Here is a 25,946-nt window from a genome sequence, read left to right on the forward strand (position 1 = left end):
GATAGCCAGACTCTAAAAGACAAATGTTCCAAATGCATCAATTTCCTCAAGGTCAGGGATACATTTATGTAATAGCTTTCATATGAGAACTTCCAGACAGTTTTTCTTCTCTCAATTCCTCTGTCTTTACATTTCATTATTGGGAGAATATTTAGATACACGTGTTGCCTGAACAAGGGTTCGTGAAGCTTCAAAGGTGCTCTCTTCTGTGGCCAAAATATCCCTGACCTGTGTTTTCCCCTTTCAGTGTACCTGGGTACACCTTGGCCTGCAGCCATCATTCTGACACCAGAAAGCGGTGGAACTGACAACCAAAACCTGGGAAATAAGAGGCATTCCTGATGATTTCAATAGGGGAAAACAGAGCATAAAAATAATTTGACATCGTAATAGATCTTATATATAGAACCCCACTATCAGCTGAGACCCAGCCAGAAAGGAAAATGCCTCTCCACTTTTAACTGCTGGACAAACCCCAGAACAATGAGTTACTTTATTTGAAACCAGGTGAAGCCATATTTCCTCTAGCAGGAAGTGGTGGGGAAGACAGAGGAGGGGTGTCAGACTGTCCACTGCTTTAAAAAGACAGGATGGGGGCCCCTGGGTGGCTCAGTCAGTTAAGTGGCCGACTTCGGCTCAGGTCATGATCTCGCGGTCTGTGAGTTCGAGCCCCGCGTCAGGCTCTGTGCTGACAGCTCAGAGCCTGGAGCCTGTTTCAGACTCTGTGTCTCCCTCTCTCTGACCCTCCCCCTTCATGCTCTGTCTCTCTCTGTTTCAAAAATAAATAAACGTTAAAAAAAATTAAAAAAAATAATAAAAAGACAGGATGGGGCTTCGTTGATTTTACAGAGACTGCATTTCTCTGCTTCATGTCTCCTGCCCTGTCGATATTACTTAGACAAATGTCTAAGTCCTAACTGTAGGTGTCAGTCAGGGAAAATTCATGGTTTTGTGGCTAAATGATGATATGTGACCTCCTCTTTTCAGAGATAGGATTTTTGTGTTTTTTTTTTAAAGAAATCACTCCTTTAGACTGAGTTTCAGCACTAAAAACTGAATTTATTTCCCTAAGTGTCATATCCCTGATTTATATAGCAGAATCTTCTCCTGACAAGTGTATTTTTAACTTCGATTTTTAAATAATACAAATAAATACAAGTAGACAGTAATTCTGATTAAAATAAAGATGCATGTATTATTGATATCAGTTTATTGTAGCATTACCATTAATAAAGTCTTTTATTGTCACAGAGAAGAGTGAAGGCCAATTTTGATGCATATATACTTTATCTTAATACAAATACTAAAAGAAATAAGAAGCATCAGGGGCTGTTTACTGCTATGCACTTATTCCCCAAATTTCTCTATTGCCTTGGCAATTGTACTCCAATTGGATGCTCCTCCCCCATTTTCACGTAATTCCTCCAAAGCAGGAAGAAGAAATGTCCAGAAACCATTGGCATACAGTGCTGTAAAAGACACAAGTAAATGGAGGACTCAGCCCTTCGAATGTAATACTTGCTGGCCAACGCATAATTTGGGTAAGCAAATTTTGAGCTTGAATTATTTTATATGTATATATAATTTGTTCAAAAAATTAAGGAAGACATACAGAAAGTGCATTTTTTTCATACAGCTGTACTGAAATTATTGTGAGCAAAAAAAAAATTGAATTTTCAGGTGAATAATTTTTGGACTGAAGATATCTACCTTATTTGCTCCACCTTAGCCCCTTATCAGCATTACCTATGCATCAACAAACCATCCACTGAGTGTCCAGAGTTCTTAAACTTTCTCTGTTTTAACGGGATATGATACTTACGCTCAGTTTCGGTACGAGAAAAAGATACCAAATGGAGGCTTTGTTCAGCGGACAAACAATAAAATGGCTTCAGTGATAGAACTGTCTTTTCACCTTCTTAATATTATGAACACAAGTGAAGTTTCCATTGGCAACTTTTCCAACACTGTTCTCAAAACAGCAGACGCAATCATTCAAAAGGTAGAGTTGAAGGGAGACGGCAGAAAAAACCAGTAACTTTGTGCAGTTACGGTAAAACACAACCGGTATTCATCAGAAAATTAGAGGCTACATCTCACTAACAAACCTCTTGATCCCAGTCCTGTGGATGGAAATTTACATTCAAACGGAGCACCAAAATAACTTCCCTTCTGGGGGCAGTAAAGATTGTAACTAGTTTCTCAGCAGGAATGGCAAGGCCAAAAGAGTAACTTTTGGGGGGAGAAGGCTTGGAGTGCTCCACATAGTCAAATGGCAAGAAACCGGTTTGTCCTAGACCTGTGGCTCACATCAGGCCAAGGAGCGAATATAACCCTGTACAAGATTCTCGGGGACTCCGAAGGGAGAGCACCCCTAACTAGTTAGTTAGCTAGTCTTTGGGGTCCCATTATTTAAAGTAACCGCCTGTGAGGTTCCAGGCAGTACTAAACCTATCGGGACCCATTCGATTGGAAGCCCGGAATTCCTATTTGGAAAGCAAAGTCCTAGTAGCTACGTGTCCCAGACGCCTTGCAGAACAAATCCCATGTAACGTTAGGACGCGCTAAACAGAACTATACTATCCAACAGGACAGGGGGTGAATTAGGCGGAAAGAGTCTGCGTCCTGTAGATGCAACTGCCCTCTCAGGTTCCACGGGGAGCGTCATCTGCAGGACGGCCTGCGCGCCGGACACCAACACCTCTTTGCCTCCCCTGGTCTCTCCCCTCCCGCCTGACCTAGCTCCCCGTGCTTTCTCAAACCGTGTTGTTTATTCGCGCTTCTGCGCGTTCCGCGGCGCAGGCGGAGGGATGGCTCTGGTTTGGGTTACATCTCCGCGCGCGCGCGCGCGCCGAGTGCAAAGCAGACAGCAGCTGGCTGGGTAGGCGCGCGAACCTTTAGGCCGCTGGGGGTCCCCAGCACGCACACCTTGGCTGGCGGGCATGGCCGGGGTGGGTAAGTGGCGATGCCAGAACGTGCAGACTCGCCACCAGCCTGTACAAACAGAAGTCCGTTCTCCCATCCCACTGGTTGTCAGTTTCTTTGGTGAGTGCTGACACGAAGGCAAGCACGGATACAATCGTTCCTCACTCCCGCCTCGCTCTCCCCCACTGGCCCAGCCTTGCTTGTACTTACAAGTCCACTCTAAGAGACAGCTTCTGGCCACTTGTTTGGAATCCAAGAAAACAGAGCATGGGGCTGTGCGCAAAAGAGTTATTCAGCGAGTCTGCACAGGGAAGCGGGGATTCCCAGGGACATCACAGGCACTGGGGAAACAGAACCTCCAGCCTTTCCCTACTAGCAAACCAATGCACAGGGACTGGCGAGGGCGCAAAGGGAAACTCGAAAGAAGGGATGAAACTGGAAAAAAAAAAAGTGAGTTTCTAGGGTAGGAGTGCGGGCCAGGGTTGGGTCTAGGTAATGAAGCAAACTTCTGAACCTTAAATTCAAGTTCTAACAGTGGGGCGATTAGGTGGGAGCCGTTAGTGGGCGCGGCGGCTGGGTATACAGTTTATTTTTCTGCGTAGATTTTTTTGCCTTGAACCGCTGAGGCTCAAACTTCCGCCGCGGAGATGTGGAGTGCCGAAGAGGGAGGAGGCAACTACAAGGATCAACACTGATTCCGAGGCCAAAGTGTGAGCCAAGGTCGCTACTCACAGACCCAGGTAGTTTCCCAGGCCCTCCAGCCCCACCTTTGGGGGCCTCTTTGCCCAAAGCGCACACCCTCCGAGCAAGGGATTAGGGGACAGGGGATTAGGGGACGGGGGAGGAGGGAGGAGGTCTGGAAGCGGCGGACCCAGCAGCTGAGAAAGTCGGGAAAAGTAGCAGGCTATCAGAGGTGTTGATTCCAGAGGGCTGGAGGAGGCAGAGAGGATGGGGCGGGCCTACTTGTGGACGACGCGTCCATCATCTTCGGCGGCAGAACTTGCACTTGATGATCTTCTTAAACGCGTTTTGGAAGTCTTTGTTGAAGTAGGCGTAAATGACCGGGTTGAGCAGAGAATTGGAGTAGCCCAGCCAGTTGATTATGGCGCCCAGAAGCGTGGGCATGTGGCAGCTGCTCTCGCAGAAGGGCAGGACCAGGGCAACGATGAAGAAGGGCAGCCAGCAGAGGATGAATGTGCCCATGATGATGCCCAGCGTCTTCACCGTTTTCCTTTCTCTGGCCAGGGCCATCTTGCGCTTGGCTTCGGCGTTGCGCTCATTCTTCTTCTCGAAGGAGGCGGGGGCGCAAGGGATACTACTGGCCTCGCTGGGCAGCGGCAGGTGCTCTTTGGAGTTGCCCACCCGGTGCACTTCAATCACCTCCAGGGCGGCGCCGTCGTCACCCTGCCTCACCGCGCCATTGGTGCACGGAGCCCCCCCTGCCTTGTTCACGCCCTGCCTCCATTCTCTGCTCCCTGGCTCGCCATTTACGCTCTTCTTGGGCTGCCGGGCTGGCGACACACCAAAGCGGGTGTCCGCTCCCTTCTTCTCCACCTTCTTGACTGTTTTGCGGATGCGGAAGCGCGCAGCTCGGAAAATGCGCCCGTAAAGAACCAACATTAGCAGCAAAGGGATGTAGAAGGCTCCAAAGGTGGAATAGATAGTGTAGCCATGGTCCTTGCTAATCGTGCACGCGTCGGGGTCCGAGCGGTCTTCGGGGGTGCGCCAGCCCAGCATGGGCGGGATGGAGATAAGGAAGCCAATGAGCCAAGTGAGGGAGATGAGCGCAGCGGCGCGCCGGGGCGTCCTCTTGTTCACGTAGTCGATGGGGTCCGTGATGGCCCAGTACCTGTCCAGCGCAATGGCACACAGGTGCAGGATGGACGAGGTGCAGCACAGCACGTCGAGGGCAATGAATAGGTCACAGGTGACCTGTCCCAGTGTCCATTTGTTGAGCACCTGGTACAACGCAGCCATGGGCAGCACCAGCACTGACACCATGAGATCGGTGACAGCCAGCGAGCCGATGAGATAGTTGGCCACATTCTGCAGGGAGCGCTCCAGGGCGATCGCGGCCACCACGCAAGCATTGCCCAGCACCGCGCAGAAAATGAGCGTGCCCAAAAGCAGAGAGGTGATCACTTGGTAGCCGAAGGTCACGTCGGAGATGACAGTAGCGTTGCCGCGTGTCCCGAAGGGACCCTCGGACAAGGTGGTGTTGTTGCCAGGTCCAGGGCTGAGCACATCCATGCCTGCGCGCCCAGCGGGGGGAGGGGGAGGGGAGAAAGAGCTGCCTTAGGATCCCCCTCGCCCCTCCCCCTGGGGTCTTCTACCCCTCTCTCCCCCCCGGGGAGTTCCAGGTGGAGGAAACGCCGGGACTCAAGCAGGAAGTTCTTACTGCTCGGGCGAGGGCATCTCCGAGGAGCAGCGTCTAGGAGCTCCGTGGGCTCCGTTGGTCCAGCAGGCTCCGAGACTCCAGCGGGGGAAGGAGTTCGCCAGAGAACAGCTCCGGGACCTCTGAGCGGCCGAGAGGTGGCTGGAACGTCTGTTTCTCACTGTCCATTTTACTCTGCCGCTGCTCAACTGGCTGCCGGAGCTGGAGTCTCCCCACTAGCAAACAATCTTCGGTCTTAGAAGTATCTGGAATAGAGAAACCTCGTCCTCTGCGGTCACTCTGTGATCTCTTCCTCCGTCTCTCCCTTCCTCTTTGCCACTCTCTCCTCCTGTCTCCTCTCTTTCTCTTAAGCCTTCTCTCCCCGTTCTCCCTCTCCCTTCTCAGCCCTCGTTCAGTCTCCCTCTTTCTTCTCACTCCCCTTTCTTTATCCCTCTGTGTCGCTCCGAGGCTACGACGGTGGCCCTCCCTCCTACGCTAACCCTCCCCTCCTAACACTTCCCCAACCCTAAGTGTCTCTTTCCTCTGGGTCCCCGCCCTCCTCTCCCTCTAGCTAAGCGTCTTTTCCTTCTAGCCCCTTTTTGTCGGCAGAGATTCAGAATCCACTTTCACCGGATCCTCCGCTGGTCACACCGATATTACAACATATAACTCCGCCTCTCACCCAGCCAAACTAGAGAAGGGGAAAAAACAATCCTAACTATCCGTTGCTTCATATTTCTGTCAAATTGTTAAGAAGAGTTAGCAGCACAGAGTGACAATAGGAAATGAGAAATGGAGCCACAGGGAACCTGAATGGGTAGGTAGACAGCCCTTGCATTAGTCTGTAAATTATTGTTAATTGATGGAAAGAAGACGAAGTGTGTTTTAGCTTATGAAAGAAGCCATCCTGTTCATTATCTGACAGTTCAGCCTGACTCCCTTGGGGAGGATGTTTCCTGTAGCTTTATTTATTTATTTTTAACCTTGGGGAATTAGCGGGGAGAGGGATTCTAAAGGGCGCGTCACCGGACAGATAAATAGCAGCATGTCAAAGTGAAGAAAAAACTCAATTCGGTATGTATTACACACACACACACACACACACACACACACACACAAATACGCCTATCCATCACCATTACCTTTTTAATGTCAATAAACATTACCATGTTTCATAGCTTCGTGGCGAGTAAATTTAGAGAAGGGAATCTTTCGCCACTGTTCTGTAAATAACGTTGGGCGTTTTATACAGCCTTTTGCTTCTTTTATCACAGCCTGCAAACCTCTAGGGAGAACTTGGTGGAACCCCTGGTCGCTGGCCCGCAGTTTCTCTTAAGCGCCGAAATGGTCTTCAGCACTTGGGACAGCTCTAGGCAACAAGGGCTTATGTCGCCACCTTCCGGCAAATGCTTTGGAGCGCCATCTAGAAACCTTTGACTTGCAGAAATTAAGCAAGTATTGTGGCAATCCCATAACTTCAAGAAAGAAAAATACGGCTATTAAAAAAAAAAAAAGTAATATTGAATTTTGTATATCTTCTATTTTCTTCAAAAATTTCTTTTATTGCCCTATTTTGCTCTTAATCTTGTATATCAAGCCTATTCTATTTTCCAGCTCTTTTTGAAAGCGCACAGCATCAGCAATTCGTAGATTCTATCCAGGAACTGGGTATTAATAGACCTATGTAAACATCTTCACCTGTGTTGGTTTTGTACTAACAAAGGCTGCACTTTGGAGCTCCTACGTTTGGACATGTTCACCAAGGGTGGGGGGAGGGGGGGTATCAGATTTTGCAAATGGGATTGACAACATAGAAAATGAATCCACTACCATGGGTTGCTTCTAAGCTGTTTCTTTTACCAAGAAAGGCAAATTTAATCCCATTTGAACATAAGTAAAGAATGGGATTCCTAATCTAGAAAAAAACATAGCACAACAAAATTCACTTGTACATTCTGATTGCAGGACTGGAGCGAAGGAAAAGTGCAGAATCCAATCCTACAAGCAGATATGACAGGTATGACTCTAGTTAACATGCACAGATTCACCACAGATAGCAATAATACTAATATTGTGTTCAAATATGAACTTTGAATTTTATGGCTTTGAATTCTCCAAGACCAAACAAAAGAGCAATCACCAAAGCGTCAAAGAAAATCTAATTTGGCTGATGCATACAGTCCAGGGCAATGTGTTTGGGGATGGATTGTTTTACAATGTGATGCTGGGCACAGTTCCCAATCAATCATTTCAGCATGCCACAATAATGAACCTGACATTTATAATGATTCATGGCATCAAAAAGAAAGAGATAAGTATACACAGCAATACCGGCTACAGACTCTGAAGATGTCTTTTTTAAGATTTGTGAAGGTGTTCATTCCCCCTTTTAAAATACCCTCACAAAAACAGAACTAAATAGCTTTATTAAAGTATATTTGTGGATCCAAAAATTATAAAAGGAAAATAATTAAAATCTGGATTCTTCAAAGATGAAATTTTGGAAATAGAGTTGATAACATAAATAAAGAGTAAAATACAAGAAATTTAAAATTTAAAAAGTAAATGTATGCATATCAAAGACATCCTTGAATAGGAATGTGTCAAATTTAGTGCATACAAATGTATGTCAATAAATATGTCAGCCAGCAATATGCATTCATCTATTGGATCCTAAATAGTTTAATAAGTGAAAATTTTGTTTTTTCCTTTCAGGAAAGCTAAAATGATTTCAATCTGGAATTAATAATATTCATGAGCTCTGGCATTTGTTATTCTGCTATAATATTCAATGATGCAGCATTTTTATAAGTTGAAAAAAATCGCAAGTACTTCATGTTTTCCATAGGAATAGTGTACATGATATCAAACATTTCATTTCTTAACATTTATAACAAGATTTTTAGGCACTCTTCTGAACACTACGAAGAAAATAAAAATGCGAAAAGGATATATAGCACTGATTATGGGATCAACCTTCATGTGGCTAATAGTTAACTATATAACCCTTTATTGTACTGATAACACTGTGATATATATTAAAAACACAATGACATTGCATTTTTTCATGTTCATGCTTTGCCTATTCTTCTGTGTTTAACCCTTAAAGACACAGAATCCCAGATATGCCAGGAGAAAATGGTGCAAACCAAAGAACTGGATAGTTAGACTTTTGTTCATCAAAGCCTTGGAATTTAGCCTAAAGAAAATCTAGCCTTAAATGGATGTTATTGAGGACGTCATTTGAAAAACAAGAACAAAAACAAAAACCTTGCAGTCATTCTGCTTTTATTTCTTCTTTGAATTTGCTAGACGCAACTTGTCAGTTATGGATCTGGAGTATGATACATCATCCATCATGTGAAATTTCTCTAAAATAGTTCATGAGAGATAAAGATTTTTAACATTTTCACAGGAAATTTGATACAGGCCCTGCATTTTAATGTCGTTCTTTGACCAGGGACATAAGATAAAAAGGTATTAAGCTGATAATATATTTTAAAAAGATATTTGCTATAAACTCTGAATGTCCTATCATTACTGAAGGTTTAGTAATGGTTGAGGTTTCTCGGTAATTGATGAGTTTATCAACAATCCCCAAATTATTTCTGAATTTTCTATTAATAAGGAAATATTTTACATAGTCAAGAGTTGAAAATGTACTTAGGAGATTGCAAAAGTGATTTCTAAAAGCTATTAAACAAAGTTTTTAGTTTTCTTCAAGTGGAAACTAAGATAGATCATTTTTTTAATATAAAAATACCTTTCCGAATTTAGTCATCAAATAGTAAAGCAATAGGGCAATTGTAGTTCTTCCAGAACTATGGATTTACTGGAATTCACTAGTGAAAAAAAAAAAAAACTTCAAAGAGAAATGTTTGCTTAAATAATTTAGGAAATGTGGTCTTCTGAGTATCAGTAAGAATTAACTGGGCATTTATAAAAAAAAAAAAAAATGTAACCAAAATGCAAGAGAAAAAATGCTCCTGTAAAACTGAGTATACTTTTTCTGTGTGTCAAGCCTCACCATCCCCACCACCCCCCACCACCCCCCTGGTGGTATAATTCCTTCAGTGCTATGTCTACATGTCAGGCACTTCTTAGAGGCCCAGAACTGCACTTGATTTTCAGTACAAAAACACAAACAGTGGAGCCTCAGTCTGTGCTCCTGGAACCATTAAGATTGACCTGGTTTATTGAATACGCATGCTAAAACCACAACATATGGAGAGTGAAAATAATGTAACATATATTCCCTAGTTGTGGGACCTTGGGAAAGTTGACTGACCTTCTTGTTTCCTCAGTAGTAAAATCAATGTTATCATTCACTCGTGAAGACTAAATGGTCTCAATAAATACCCAACAGCTTAAACAATCAGAGTAAGTAACAGGGATGCAAAGTAATAATATTCTCTCTCTACTGATAACTGCTGAGCAGTGTGAAGAAAGAGAATTACATAGGCTTCGTGAAAAAGCAAGAGCTCGGTCAGGTGAGAATTTATTGTGAAAACAATTTGCACATGGATGTGACATTCTTCCTATTGCTTAAAGTATCTGGTAAGTTTGCAATTCTTTAGAAAATTCTGAGTATAAGACAAGTGAATAAAGATAGATTTGACCTCTGCATTCCAAAACTTCTTGACTTATATCACAAGTTATTGAAGGGGGAAAAAAACATGTCAACAAAAGTTCAGTAATCACTACTGAACAGAAGTCTTCCCTTTTTCTGGGAGCTTAACCATTTGTTTAAAAGCATAACGTAAATACTTGAAATTAATAGATCCCAATAAAATGTATAAAAGTATGATTTTTAAAAAGCCAGTACTTTTGCTTACGGGTAATTAAGAAAGTTAGTGGCAGGTGTTAGTAAATGTACTTTCCTGAGCTCAATCGGTCTACACTGCTTTCTTACTGACAATATTTTCAGGACTCACTTCTGAAAGGATAAGAACATAGTTGAGGGGCACTAGGGTGGCTCAGTCAGTTAAGTGTGTGACTTCATTTCAGGTCATGATCTCAGGGTTCGTGAGTTCGAGCTCCTCGTCCGGCTCTGTGCTCACAGCTCAGAGCCTGGAGCCTGCTTGGGATTCTGTGTGTCCCTCTCTCTCTGCCCGTCTCCCACTTGCTCTCTCTCTCTCTCTCAAAAATAAATGAACATTAAAACAATTATAAAAAAAAAAAGAACATGGTTGAGATGAGAAACATGTTTAGAGTGTTAGCTCAATATTTCCTGTTAATCTAAGGATAGTTGGAAATTAAATTCTGTCTAATGATTATTTGAAACAAAATTTAATTACTGTGTTAATGTAACAGTAGTTGGAAGGAAATGCCTACATTTTTACTAGCTTTAGCAAGTCACATTTTTGTCATAAAACTAAATCCAATATTTGATGCATTATTTTAATCTTGTTTTAAAACATGTCCCTTATATAAAAGCTACAATTATGATTATAATTTTTTAAATGTCTATTTATTTTTGAGACAGGGAGAGACAGAGCATGAGCAGGGGAGGGGCAGAGAGAGAGGGAGACACAGAATCCAAAGCAGGCCCAGGCTCCGAGCTGTCAGCACAGACCCCGACACGGGGCTCGATCTCACGAACTGTGAGAGCATGACCTGAGCGGAAGTCGGACGTTCAACCGACTTCCCACGCGCCCCATATAATTCTGATTATAAGATACCAATCTATAACTGTGCCACTTGGTCTATTGAAGCAGTGATATGTTAGTTGGTAATAGTGGCTCAGGGCCACAGTTTTTGATTCAAATCACTACTCTCCCATTCATTAGACTTAAAGTTTTCCTTAAATTTTCTCACTTTATTATGCATTATTTAAGATTTACCAAAAAGTAAGAATAATGTATTGTAAAGATTAATACACTAAATACTTGTATGATTAAGAAAAACTTAAGGACAAGAATAGTAAGATAGTATGATACTATGATTCGCTGATTCCCCTGTTTGCTCTCAAGTGTTTGTCGTTCTTATAAATTACTTCATACTTTTATATCATCCGTGTGTGTCACTAAGCCATACAGAAATGGTATCATTCTCTATACATTCTTTTGCAACTTTCTTTTTTGCCTTAACATTATCTTTGTGAAATTCATCTGTGTTGATAGAAGCACCTCTAGCTCATTTACTTTCATTACTGTATAGACTTAAATTGTATGAATAATACCACAAATTATTTATCCATTCTCTGTCTAGTGAGACTTTAAGACATCTCTAAATATTTGCTTTTATAAACAATAGTTCAATGAGCATTCATGTGCATGTCTTCTTTTAACTAATGTAAACTAGATCAATACTTTTCAAACAAATCACCTGGGGATCTTGCTTAAATACAGATTTTGACACTATAAGTCTGGGGTGGGGCCCAAGACTCTGCATGTCTACCAAGCTCCCAGGTGACACTCATCTTGCTAACTTACAGACCATACTTAGGGTAGCAAGGATCTAAGCAGCCAGAAGTCGAATTACTGGGATGCGCCCTAACTCAATGTTCGCAGATTTAGACTAATTTTAGTATACATCATACTAACGTATAAAATTGCATGATCACTGTTGTCGGTTGACTTGTGTTACCCAAAAGGATATAAAGGATTCAGTGTCTGTTACTGTGAGCTTTTTGGAAATAGCATCTTTGCAATGTAGTCAAGTTAAAATGAGGTCATATGCACTTAGGGTGGGCCCTAATCAAAAGAGTGATACTCTTAGAAACTAAAGGAAATTTGGACAAAAACACAAAGAGAGGAGAACCCCATGAAGACACACAAACAGGGAAGAACACCATGTGAACACAAGAGACAGAAATTGGACTTAACGCTGCCACAAGCCAAGTAACATCAAGGACTATCATCAAAAACAGACAAGTCTCCCCATCAGAGAGTTTATGCTGTGCCAACACTATCATTTCAGGCGTCTAGCATCCTGAATGGTGAGAAAATACATTTCTGTTGATTCGACCCACTCAGTTGGTGGCATTTTAATATGGCAGCCCAAGGAAACTAATACAACCACTAAAAGTGTGTACGTTTTCATTGCTTCATCAAGGTTGAGTGTAGTTTCATGTTTCTTTGCTGTGAATTATTGGAGCATAGTTTGTGCTTACCTTTAAACTGGGTTCTTTGCTGTTGTTCTTTACTCACTGATTAAAATTTTAAAGTCCATTATCTATTATAGGTATTCATTGTTTGTCATTTGTATTATTGAAGATATTGTCTCCCACACTTTGGCTCAGATTTTGCTTTTTGAAAGTGTCTTTCGATGAATTTATATTTTTCAATTTAACGTCAATGAATATTTCTGGTTTTGTTCTGTGCATTTTGTGTTTTGCTTAAAAAACCTTTTTCTACCTTGAGGTCATAAAGATAAAAGTCAACAATTTTTTTTCTAGCTTCATATTTAGTTCATCTAGATTTGGCTTTTGAGTATATCATGTGAGGTAGGGATCTGCTTTAATTTTTACTGTAGGACTTCAAAATTACCCCAAACCATTTATTTAATGGTCAATCCTTTCTTTCCCTGTTTTGCAGTCTCCTCCATCATACATTATGTTTTCACATACAGGTGAGTTTGCTGGGCTCTCTATTGTCTTTAATTAGTCTATCTCCATTCCAAAAATACAGTGTCTTACTTTTTAAAATAAACTTAATATCTCATAATATCTGCTCTTTATTCTTCCTTAAAAGTTTCTTGGCTGCTGTTGGCCCTTTATGTTAATATACATATTAATGTTGAATCAACTTTTTTATACCATTCCCATATGTCTCCACAAAACCGTTGTGGAATTTTTCTTGCAATTGTGATAATGTGGAAAGAACAGATATCTTTATGATATTAAATATTATATGTGAATCTTCTTAACCATTTATTTAGCTCTTTCTTGCTTTTCAGTAAAGTTTTTAATTTTCTCCATTAATGGCATGAACAGCTTTTGGTAGATTTTTTTTCCCCCAGGTACCTCATTTTGTTGTTATTATGATTGTATTTGTATAGGTGATAGCTAATGTGAATGTTTTTAAATTATATTTTCAATTGTTTTAGGTATATAGAATGTGGTTAACTTTTTAAGTTGATTTATCTTTGGTGTACTTAATTTTATTTTTATTTTTTTAAACATTCATTTTTGAGATACAGAGAGAGACAGAGCATGAACAGGGAAGGGACAGAGAGAGGGAGACACAGAATCCGAAGCAGGCTCCAGGCTCTGAGCTGTGAGCACAGAGCCTGACACAGGGCTTGAACCCGCAAACTGCTAGATCATGACCTGAGACCAAGCCGGATGCTTAACTGCCTGAGCCACCCAGGGGCTCCTGATGTAATTCACTTTAAAATGTCTGTAGATTCTGTTTGTTTCTCTATATTAACAACTTAACAATCCACAAACATTACAATCTATCTTTCTCTCTAAGCTTTTGGCACTTACCTTTTTGTTTCCTAATGAACTGTACTTAAGTTTAATATTTCAGAAATGCAGTGATATGACTGCATAATGACTCACCTCATTAATGATGCCAGAGACAGTATTTCTAATGCTACACAACACAGTGTATGTCTGAAAGGTATATATACTTAATCAGGGTAAAGAAGTTTTTTTTTCAGTTTTATTCTAGATTTATGTCACTAATATTTTGTTTTACATCTTACATCTAATCCCCAGTGAGATTTCTCTACAAGTTTCCCTTCTCGTACTCTTGCTTCTTGTAATGATTCTTCATAGGACTAGTATCACTATCAAAAGTTTTGTCAACCTCATAAAAATGAGGTATGGAATACTTCCTCACTTTGTTATTCTCTGAAATAGTTTTTATAAGAACTCAGTTATCTGTTTGGTAAAACTATTTAGTAAAACTTGTCTGTAAAAACATTTGGACCTGATTTTTCTTGGTGAGTATGGGTTTAACTTCTGATGCAATTACTTTAGTGGTTCCAAGATAATTCAGGTTTTCTAATATTTCTAGAGTCAATGTTCAGATATAGTTTTCTTTAAAAATGTTTTCGGGGCCCCTGGGTGGCTCAGTCGGTTAAGCGGCCGAATTCAGCTCAGGTCATGATCTCGCGGTCCGTGAGTTCGAGCCCCGCGTCGGGCTCTGTGCTGACCGCTCAGAGCCTGGAGCCTGTTTCAGATTCTGTGTCTCCCTCTCTCTCTGACCCTCCCCCGTTCATGCTCTGTCTCTCTCTGTCTCAAAAATAAATAAACGTTAAAAGAAATAAAAAATAAATAAAAATGTCTTTAGTTGTTTAAATCAATGAACTTCTCTATGTCTGCAGCGAATATCTTGTTTTCATCCTTAATGTTATCCTTGTGAGACTTTTCCCTTATTCTTTTTTTTAATTTTTTTTAACGTGTATTCATTTTTGAGACAGAGAGAGACAGAACATGAATGGGGGAAGGTCAGAGAGACAGGGAGACACAGAATCTGAAACAGGCTCCAGGCTCTGAGCTGTCAGCACAGAGCCCGACGCGGGGCTCGAACTCACTGACTGCGAGATCATGACCTGAGCTGAAGTCGGTCGCCCAACCGACTGAGCCACCCAGGCGCCCCTCCCTTTTATTTTTGATCAGCCACAACAATTTTACTGGTTTTATAAAAGATGCAACCTTTATCTTTGCCGATCCTCTCCAGTGACTGTTTTTTATTTGCTTAATTTCTGCTTTTATCTTTATTATGTTTTGTATTCTTCTCAGGGAATTTTGTTGTTTTTTTCTAACTCTTAAGTTTTGCAATTAGTTCATTAAATATAAAATGGTGTTTAGCATATGAATTTAGAAATATATGTTTCATTTGAAATTGCATTTTAGCTACATCTAACAAATTTTGATATATGCTATTATCATCATCCAATTCTAGCTATTTTCTGTTTTCCACTGTTATTTCTAAATTGGGCAATTTGGTAAATGCCAATTAAATGGGAAGGGCTTGGGAAGATGATAGAGTAGGAGGACCCGAAGCTCACCCATCCCATGTTTAAAACTAAATGTCATCTGGGGCGCCTGGGTGGCTCAGTCAATTAAGCATCTGACTTTGGCTTGGGTCATGCTCTCGCAGTTCATGAGTTGGAGCCCTGCATTGGGCCCTGTGCTAACAGCAGAAGGAAGATATAGTTGACTTTCCTAACACATGGAAATAGACAAACAGGCAGACAAAATGAGAAGACAGGGAAATTTATCCAAATGAAAGAATAGGACAAAGATAAGGCCAGTGATCTAAGCGAAACATCTAAGTAACATACCTGATAGAGAATTTAAAGAAATGATCACGAGGATACTCACTGGACTTGAGAAAAGAGTAAAAACATGAGTGAGACCCTTAACACAGAGATAAGGAATAACATAGCAGAGATATGGGGCTGAATAAACAAAATGAGAAACACACTTAATAGAACAAATAGAACAATGGGAAGAAACAGAATAATGAACTAATGACCTAGAAGACAGAGTAATGGAAAATAGTCAAGCTGAACAAAAGAGAGAAAAAAGAATTACACAAAATAAAAATAGACTTAGGGAACTCAGAGACTCCACCAAATATAGGGTCATTCATATTATATGAGTCCCAGAAGAAGAACAAGAGAGAAAAGGGGGCAGAAAAGTTATTTGAAGAAATAGTAGCTGAAAACTTCCCTACTCTGGGGAAGGAAACAGATATCCAGATCCAGGAGGCAGAGAGAACTCCCATCAAAATCAACCAAAGCAGGCCAATACCAAGACATATTATAATTAAATTTTCAAAATATAATGGTAAAGAAAAAATCTTAAAAGCAGCAAGACAAAAGAAGTCAGTAACTTAGAAGAGAAAACCCATAAGCCTAGCAGGAGAAGATTTTTCAACAGAAACTTTCCAAATCAGAAGGCAGTGACATGATATATTCAAAGGGTTGAATGAGAAACATCTGCAGCCAAGAATATTCTATCCAGAAAGACTATCATTCAGAATAGGAGAGATAAAGAGTTTCCCAAATAAAAACTAAAGGAGTTCGTGATCACTAAACCAGCCCTGCAAGAAATATTAAAGGGGACTCTGTGTGGAAAGCAGAGACCAAAAGTGACTGTATGAAGTTAGGAAACACAAAAGGACTAAAAATAATCTTTCTGCAAACAATTAGTCAGGGAATTCACCAAAAAAAAGACTATAAAATATAATAACATATACCTAAAGCATGAAGAGAAGAGGAGAATGACAATCAACTTAACATAGACCGCTATACGCATAAGATATTGTATACAATCCTAATGGTAACCATATATCAAAAACCACTGATAAACAAGAAAATAATAAAGAGAGAAATCAAAATATATCACTAAAGAAAATCAGCAAAACACGAAAGACTGAAAGACAAGAAAGAATCAGAGAAAATCTTCAGAAACAACCACAAAACAAGTAATAAAATGGCACTAAATTCATATCTATCAATAATTACTTGGAATGTAAATAGACTAAATGCTCTAATCAAAACACTAGGACAACAGAATGGATAAAAAAAACAAGATCCATCTATATGCTGCCTACAAGATGAGGTTCATTTTAGATCTAAAGATACCTGTGCAGATTGAAAGTGAAGGGATGGAGAAACCTCTACCATGCAAATAGACATCGAAAGAAAGCCAGAGCAGCATTTCTTACCTCAGACAAAATAGACTTTAGAACAAAGCCTCTAACAAAAGACAAAGGACACTATATAATAATAAAGGGCACAATCCAATAATAAGATATCATAATTGTAAATATTTATGTATCAAACAGGAACACCAAAATAAATAAAAGAGATCATAACAAATGTAAAGGAATGAATCCATAATAATACAATAATAGTAGGGGACTTTAGCACCCCACTTACATCAATGGACAGTTCATCTAAACAATCAACAAGGAAACAATGACTTTGAATGACACATTGGGCCAGATGGATTTATCAGATATATTCAGAACATTTTATCCTAAAACAGCAGAATACACATTCTTTTCATTCTTTTCAAGTGCTTACAGAAAATTCTCCAGAACAAATCACATATTAGCCCACAAAACAAATGCCAACAAATTGAAGAAGATTGAAGTCATACCATGCATATTTTCTGACCACAATGCTATGGAACTAGAGGTCAACCTTAAAAACAAATCTGGACAGTCCACAAATACATGGAGTTAAATAACATGCTACTAAAGAATGAATGGGTCAACCAAGAAGTAAAGAAATAAAAAAGTACATGCAAACAAATGAAAGTGAAAACACAATAGTCCAAAACCTCTAGGATGCAGCAAAAGCTATTCTAAGAGGACAATTGATAGCAACACAAATCAACTTCAAGAAGCAAAAACAAATCTCAAATAAACAACCTAACCTTACACTTTAAAGGAACCAGAAAAACAAACAAAACCAAAAACCAGCAGAAGGAAGGAAATAATAAAGATTAGGGCAGAAATAAATGATATAGAAACTAAAAAACCAACAAAACAGATCAATGAAGCCAGGGGCTGGCTCTTTGAAAAAATCAAGAAAATTGTCAAACCTCTAGCCAGATTTATCAAGATAAAAAGAGAAAAGACTCAAATAAATAAAATCACAAATAAAAGAGGAGAAATAACAATCAACAACACAGAAATATAATCATAAGAAAATATTATGAAAAACAATATGCCAACAAATTGAACAACTAGAAGAAATAAATTCCCAGAAACACATAAACTACTAAAACTAAAACTAAAACAGGGAGAAATAAAAAATTTGAACAGACTGATAACTACCAAAGAAATTGAATCAGTAATCAAAAATCCAGCAAGAAAAAATCCAACAAGAAAAAATCCAGGACTAGACAGCTTCACAGGTGAATTCTATCAAACATTTAAGAAGAACTAATACCTTTTTTTTCAAAGTATTCCAAAGAATAGAAAAGAAACTTCCAAATTTATTCTATGAGGGTAGCATTACCCTGATACCAAAACTGGATAAAGACGCTGCTAAAATAGAGAACCATAGGCCAAATCCTTGATGAACATGGATGCAAAAATTCTCAACAAAATACTAGTGAACCAAATATAACAATACATTAAAAAAATCATTCGCCACAATCGAGTGGGATTTATTCCTGGGTTGCAAGGGTGGTTCAATATTTGTAAATCAATCCATGTGATACATCACATCCATAAAAGAAAGGATAAGAACTATATGATTATTTCAATAGACACAGAAAAAAACATTTGACAAAGTGCAATATCTATTCATGATGAAAACCCTCAACAAAGTGGGTTAAAAGGGAACATGCTCAGCATAATAAAGGCCATGTATGAAAAACCTAAAGCTTTTCCCCTAAGGTCAGGAAAAAGACAAGGACATCCACTCTCACCACTGTTATTCATTATAGTAATGGAAGTTGTAGCTACAGCAAATAGACAACAAAAAGAAATAAAAGGCATCCAAATCAGTAAGTAGAAAATCCAGACTCCACCAAAAATCTACTAGAACTGATACGTGAATTCAGTAAATTCACAGAATACAAAATCAATGTACAGAAATCTGTTGCTTTTCTATACACCAAAAAATGAAGCAGCAGAAAGAGAAATTAAGGAATCAATCCCATTTACAATCATACCAAAAATAATAGGATACTGAACCAAAAAGGTAAAAGACCTGTGCTCTGAACACTGTTGAAAGAAACTGAAGACCACACAAAGAAATGGAAAGACATTCCATTCTCATGGATTGGAAGAACAAATATTATTAAAATGTCCATACAATCCAAAACAATCTACACATTTTATACAATCCCTATCAAAATACCAACAGCATTTTTCTCAGAAGGAACAATTGTAAAATTTGTATGCAAACACAAAAGACTGTGAATAGCCAAACAATCCTGAAAAGAGCAAAGCGAAGCTGGAGGCATCACAGTCCCAAAGACATGGCCAAAAGACACATGAAAAGTGCTCATCATCACTGATCATCATGGAAATGCAAATCAAAACCACAATGAGACATCACCTCACACCTATCAGAATGACTAAAATCAACAACACATGAAACAACAGGTGTTGGTGAAGATGTGAAGAAAAAGGAATCCTCCTGCACTGTTGGAGGGAAAATAGTATTTGTCTTTCTCTGACTTATTTTGCTTAGCTGTAGCTACTCTGAAAAACACTATGGAGGTTCCTCAAAAAATTAAAAATAAGTACTACCTTATATTCCAGCAGTTGCACTATTGGGTATTTACCCAAAGAATACAGGAACACTAATTCAAAGGGATACATACACCCCAATGTTTACATCAGCATTATTTACAATATCCAAACTATGGAAGAAGCCCAGCTTTATGCTTCTCAGAACTGGGAGATATTACTGGAATATTTTTTTGTCTTGCATTATTGCTTTTGATGAGAAACTTACTGTCATTTGTCATTAGTGTATGAGTAAACTTCCTTTTCTCTCTGGCTGGATTTGAGATCCCTGGCTTTTAGTTTTTATTGGGTTTTGCAAATTGCCTCAGTATGTGTAGCTGTGGATTTTTTTTTCTAGTTTTCCTGGGATTTATTTAGCTTCTTAAAACTGAGGATTTGTAACTTCCATTAACTCTGGGAAATTATGATTCATTCATTCACCATTAATACAACAAGTATTTCCTTTCTCTTATTCATTTTATTCTTTCCCCGTGATTCTAGATATAGTAAGAGGAGAACCTTCTCTTCACTGTCTCTTAATTCTCTGTCATATTTTTAATTTCTCCTCCTATATTGCATTCTGGTTAATTTCTTCATATCATCTTCTAGTCTATTAATTCTTTCTTTAGTGTGTTTAATCTGCTGTTTAACCAATCCTTTAAGTCTTCAATTTCAACTATATATTTTGCTTTTAGAAGTTTTGCTTTGTTTTTCAAGTATACCAAGTTATTTTAATAGACATTTGTTTCTTGCTCAAGTTTATAATTACATCATTTCTGTTAAAACTTTAAGCATGTTCATTTCATATTCTGTCTTGGATTATTATAATATCTGTGCCCTAATTCTCTTTTGTGCTAATTTTCATCACAGCTTGGTTGCTATTGTGTTTGGTGATTTTATATCATGAGTTTAAATTTGGTTAGTCTCTGTTTATGGGAATCCTGAAAATTTTGGTTCAGTGGACCTTCTTCCAGGAAGATTTGTTTTTGACAGCATACTACTAACCTGTGTGGGGGCATCATCTATGGCTAGGTATTATCAGATCTGTCTTTATCCCTGTGTTGGATTCAAATCAGAGTTACATGTTGTTTTCCCTGAAGCTCTCTGAGGATTCTAGCTTTATGTCACTTTCCATTCCAACTCCCCACCCTGCCATCTTTTATGTCTTAGGATTTGTTCTGCTTCACTGAAAAGACATTAAAACTTCAGGATTTATGTACCTGTGATCAGCAGATGTCTCCAAGATATCTGTAACTTTATTTCTGGATAATTACACTGGTGTTTTTTTTTCCTATTGCTTTGAGGACACTCAAGATTGTCCTTAATTTCTTGAGAGCTCACCTCTGCCTGTTAGTTTTTACTTGCCTATGATTCCTTGGTATTTTGCAGTGGGAGAAAGTTTAAAATATAGAATCTTCAAGATTTACCAGAAGCACAAGTTAGGAAAATGTCCACCTTACTAGGTTACATCAGGATTAAATAAGAAAATGCAACTGAAGAACTTTAGCAGAGCTCCTTATAAGTGTTTGAGAAATGTTAGTTTAAAAAAAAAAACAAACTTAGTTTTTCAAAAAATATGGGGCTTTCTTCATCTTTTCCATTTATGCAAAATCTCTGTTCACCAAACATAAATATTCATCGGCATAAATATTAATATAGAATTTTATCTTACATTTTAAAAGACAGTTATATATGCATCACTTTATGTAATGGAAAATACAGAGAAATTGTTTTTAAATTTTTTTTTAAATTTATTTATTTTTGAGAGAGTGAGAGACAGAATGCAAGTGGGAGAGGAGCAGAGAGAGAGGGAGACACAGAATCCAAAGCAGGCTCCAGGCTCTGAGCTGTCAGCACAGAGCCTGATGCGGGGCTCAAACTCACCAACCCTGAGATCATGACCTGAGCCCAAGTCAAATGCCCAACCAAGTGAGCCACCCAGAAGCCCCAGAATATAGAGAAATTATATTAAAACTTATTATTTAAGCTGATAATGACTTAAAAATTCTATAGAAAAGAGTTCTAAAATTAGTCAAAATTTGCTATTAATATTTTATTTTTATTTATTTTCTTTTTTTAAAAGTGAGCTCCGGGGCGCCTGGGTGGCTCAGTCGGTTGAGTGTCTGACTTCGGCTCAGGTCATGATCTCATGGTCCGTGGGTTCGAGCCCCGCGTCGGGCTCTGTGCTGACGGCTCAGAGCCTGGAGCCTGTTTCAGATTCTGTGTCTCCCTCTCTCTGACCCTCCCCCGTTCATGCTCTGTCTCTCTCTGTCTCAAAAATAAATAAACATTAAAAAAACAAAATAAAAAAAAAAGTGAGCTCCAAGCCCAACATGGAGCTTGAACTCACACCCCTGAGATCAAGAGTCTCATGCTGTACAGACTAACCCAGTCAGGCGCCCCTGTTAATGTTTTACTAAACCAATTTCTTACTTGAAATTGTCTGAGAACTAGTATTTTGAAATTCTGTTTAGAGCTCATCATTAGCAGTGTAGCCATTTTTATAGTGAATAATATCTGTCTTCTAAAATTATTTTATTCCTAATCTCCAATTACACGTTGAAAACTAAAATTAAGTAAATAGAATTGTCAAGTACGAGCTATGCCTTTCAGCAATTTTTACTGAAAATTTGAATGACGATTGGAAGCCATTCATCCCAGGTGCATCAGTTAATGAATCTAAAACTGAAATTTGCTTCCAGACTGAGTATTTCTTGTTTTGGCTTCTTTTTGGATTTTGCAGATTTTCCAAATTGTTAGGGAAGCACAGCTGGGCTTATTAATACACAGAGGCATTCGATTTGAAGATGACTGTCATGTGTGGTCCTGGATCTCTTCCTCTGGACTGCGGAGCCAACTGCTCTGTCTTCAGAAGAAAGAAGTGGAATCAAATGCCAGTATTTGGGATTAAATATTCTGGCTTCCAGCTCATGACTTGCATAATGTAATAACAGTAATAGCCAGCATGATTGTTTCTTATATTCCTGACACTATGCCAGGCCCTTTCCATGTACTGTTTGATTTCGTCTTCATAAGAGTGTAGGCCGTTCAATTTTTCAGATAGATAAATGGAGGCCAAGAAAGGCCTTCTGCTTGTTTCTTAAATGCTTGAGTATAATGAGGAAACAAAATTTGCGGCCCTAGAAAATGACTTCCTACACGCAACTACCTGTGGAGCAACTGTTGTTGCTCATTCATTCAAGGTCACCACCTCATGCTCAGCATTAATCAGGCAGAGAGAGAGGACAACATACATCCTAGGTAGAAAGTTCAGTCCTCCTCAAAACATGTCCTCGGGGCTTCCTGGCTTATTCTTACCAATCATGTTTTTTAATGTTTTTCTAATGTTTATTCTTTTCTGAGGGACGGAGAGAGAGTGTGTGAGCAGGGGAGGGGCAGAGAGAGAAGGAAACACAGAATCTGAAGCAGGATCTGGGTTCCAAGCTGTCAGCACAGAGCCTGACACGGGGCTCGAACCCAAGAACCATGAGATCATGAGGTGAGCCAAAGTCAGAGGCACAACCGACTGAGCCACCCAGGCACCCCATTACCAATCATGTTTTTAAAGAATAGCCTCTGATGCCCCTTGGAGGACCCTGAGACCCTAACTAGTATGGATTGTCTGCCTGTTAACTTCCTCAGCACCTCCTTCCTGACTTTCTGTCAGTTGGTATAAAATGGTAGGGGACTGCAAGCTCTTCCAGCCCAAACTTAATCAATTTGCAGAAAAGGAAACTGAAGGTCCTCATTGTTAAGTGATTTGCCCTAGATCACATAATGGATGCCTTATATTGGCCTGACTGCATCAGATAAAAGATACATACATGACTATCCAAGTTTCAGGCTAACCTCCTGCCCAAATCCAGTTGAAAATACCCAAAGAATTTGAAACAGACCAAAGAAGCTTAAGTTTGTGTTCAATAATCTTTTCCTTCCTTCCTTCTTTCCTTTCTTCCTCCCTTCATTCATTTATACGAGCACTTATTGTACATCTACTGTGAGCCAGGCTGTAAGACTATAAAGATAGACATGCACTAAGGACTATGAAGAAGACAGAGCCCCTGTATTAACTCGTTTAGTGAAGCATGCTCCCCAGCCACACTAGAAAGCCTCATCAGGAATGCAGAATATCCTGGCTCAGTCATTCTGCTGTGTTTATTGAGTACTTACCTTTTTTTCCTGGGCTTTTGATTCATAGTGATAAACAAGGCACTTAAGGACCCTGTATTGAAACTAGTAGAGACAAACTATAAGCTGGTGAATAAATGCATACATACACACATACATACATACATAATTTCAGGTGCTGATAATGCTATGAGGAAGATAAAATTGAGCAATATGGTGGAGTGGCTGCGGGGGGGGGGGGTGGTGTATACTCTTATAGGATTAGTGATGTGAGGCTTCCCTCAGAGGTGACATTTAAGTTGACATCCAAATAATGTAAAGAAGACAGCCATTCCAAGATCTCACGGATGGGATGTGACAGTAACATACTGATCATCTCTGCCTTTGGGCAGAGCCTGGGGCAGCGAAGCCCTTAAGCAGCAGCCTCTAGGACTCAGTAGTCGATAGCTTTCTCTCTTTACTCCCAAATTGTTGTGCAAATGTTCCCATTTTTCTGTGTGTCCCAAGATAGGCAAAGCATTGGGCAGCACTATCCGAGTTGAAGGGAAAATCCAAGAGGAAGGAAAGCAAATGAGATTTAGCCCAGTATGTTGGGTAACAGAAAAAGCAGAGACCACCAAAAGTGGAAAGTGAGAAGGAATGAGATCAGATAGCGGGCAGGAGCCAGATCGTGTCGTCTCTCGTAATTTTGGCATATATCGGTGAAAGGTAGATGGATATAAAGGTTATATTTGTTTACTTCCACAAAGAAATAGATACATTACTATGTTAAAGCATATATTAAATAAGTTAATTAAAAAATAGATTAACAAGAAATACTGAAAATAATACGAAGAGTGGAGAAGAAAATTTTATCTGGAGTCTGGTATGAGTTTCTGTAATTGAGCACTAACATTAATACTGAGTTTCCCAGTAGCCAAAATCTAAAATAAAATATCAGGGACCACATAATTTTCTTTGTCTAGTTAAAGGAAAGATGAAGTTACATTAGGAGATAAAGACTTGTCCTGGATTTGTAAGTTATACAAATAATTTAGTAAGTTATATATTCCTTGCCATTTTGCATAAGTTCAAAAGTAATGTCACTTCATGAAAGTTAAAGTTTTATCTTAGTGAAGGCCTTTCATCAGAAATGGATCTATATCTATATCTGTATCTATACTTCCATGAACATGGTTTTCTGATGATAATCTTGGGTCAACTGAATTTACTTGCCTCCTAGATATCCCCATATGTCCATTCCTCCACATAATTTCTTACAGCTCCTTCAACCTGGCATATACACCCCCATCTTTTCCACTAAAAACATGTATACCCCCAACACAAGGCCCAAGCCCAAGCCCTTAGTGACTACACAAAAATTATCTAGTTTACTTAGAATTCCACCTAGGTAGCTTTTAAAATAGATAGGTATGTGGTGGCTGGGTGGCTCAATCAGTCAGGCGTCTGACTCTTGACTTTACCTCAGGTCATGAGCTCATAGTTCATGAGTTTGAGCCCTGCATCCCCGCTTGGGATTCTGGCTCCCTGTCTCTCTGCCTCTCCACACTTGCTCTCTACTTCTCTTTCCAAATAAATAAAAATAAAGGTAAAAGAAAAAAAGTTTAAAATAGACAGGTCCTACCCCAAACAGATTGAATCAGAATTTCTAGACAAGAGCGCCTGGGCATTGGTATTTCTCAAGCTTTCCAGGTGATTCTAGTGAGTAAGTTGGGTTAATTGCTGAGCTGGCTTAGAGCTTTCTCCCACTTATAGTGGCCTCTAAAGAGAATGCAGACATTCACCTTTGGTGCTTGCTTCAGATGGGTTTCCTTCCTGACACAGGGGAAAAAAATAACCAACCAACTACAACAGAATGTGCCACAACAAGAAAGTCTTTTTGGTCACCTCCGATGGAAAATAAATGAGTAATTACCTCTTTGACCTTGTATCTAATGAGGAAAAACTGCATAGCAAATCTGCTTTGGTTCTGGCTTTGGTCAAAAGCTGTACAGAAATAGACATTTCAGTGAGTCCTTTTCACCTTCTCAGCGAGGAAAGAGGAGAGAACATTTGAGAAACATGATAGAAGGGAACAAATTAAAGTGTCTCTCAAACCTGAGTGTGCATAAAATCACGTGAAGAGCTTGTTAAAATGCAGATTCCCAGTCCCCAACAATCAGTGATTCTGTTTGAGTAGTAGTTCTGGGGTCGGTCCCGAGGATCTGTACATTTAACAAGCCCTCTACGTTTCTGGTGCTGGTGGGTTAAAGGCCATTGGGAAATAGGAGTTTACAAAAAGCTGCCTTTTTGGTAATACATATAAATGCTTCTTCCGGATCCTCAACGTACCCAAGGGCTCTTCAACCACTTTTGACAGGGAA

At 39.6% G+C, this 25,946-nt stretch overlaps 1 protein-coding gene across 1 annotated transcript; it reads right to left on the minus strand.

Annotated features, from left to right (window-relative positions):
- Positions 1-1,078: 1,078 nt before the first annotated feature.
- On the minus strand, positions 1,079-5,883 carry HTR1A (5-hydroxytryptamine receptor 1A). The gene has a single exon (XM_027041155.2). The coding sequence runs from the start codon at positions 5,173-5,175 to the stop codon at positions 3,907-3,909; it is 1,269 nt and encodes a 422-aa protein (XP_026896956.1). The 5' UTR covers positions 5,176-5,883; the 3' UTR covers positions 1,079-3,906.
- Positions 5,884-25,946: the final 20,063 nt, after the last annotated feature.

Source organism: Acinonyx jubatus, chromosome A1 (genome assembly GCF_027475565.1).
Source record: "Acinonyx jubatus isolate Ajub_Pintada_27869175 chromosome A1, VMU_Ajub_asm_v1.0, whole genome shotgun sequence".
Lineage (NCBI taxonomy): Eukaryota > Metazoa > Chordata > Mammalia > Carnivora > Felidae > Acinonyx > Acinonyx jubatus.

What these genes read in the sequence shown, in the direction of transcription:
- HTR1A (XM_027041155.2), bottom strand. Translation starts at nt 5,175, where the DNA reads ATGGATGTGCTCAGCCCTGGACCTGGCAACAACACCACCTTGTCCGAG.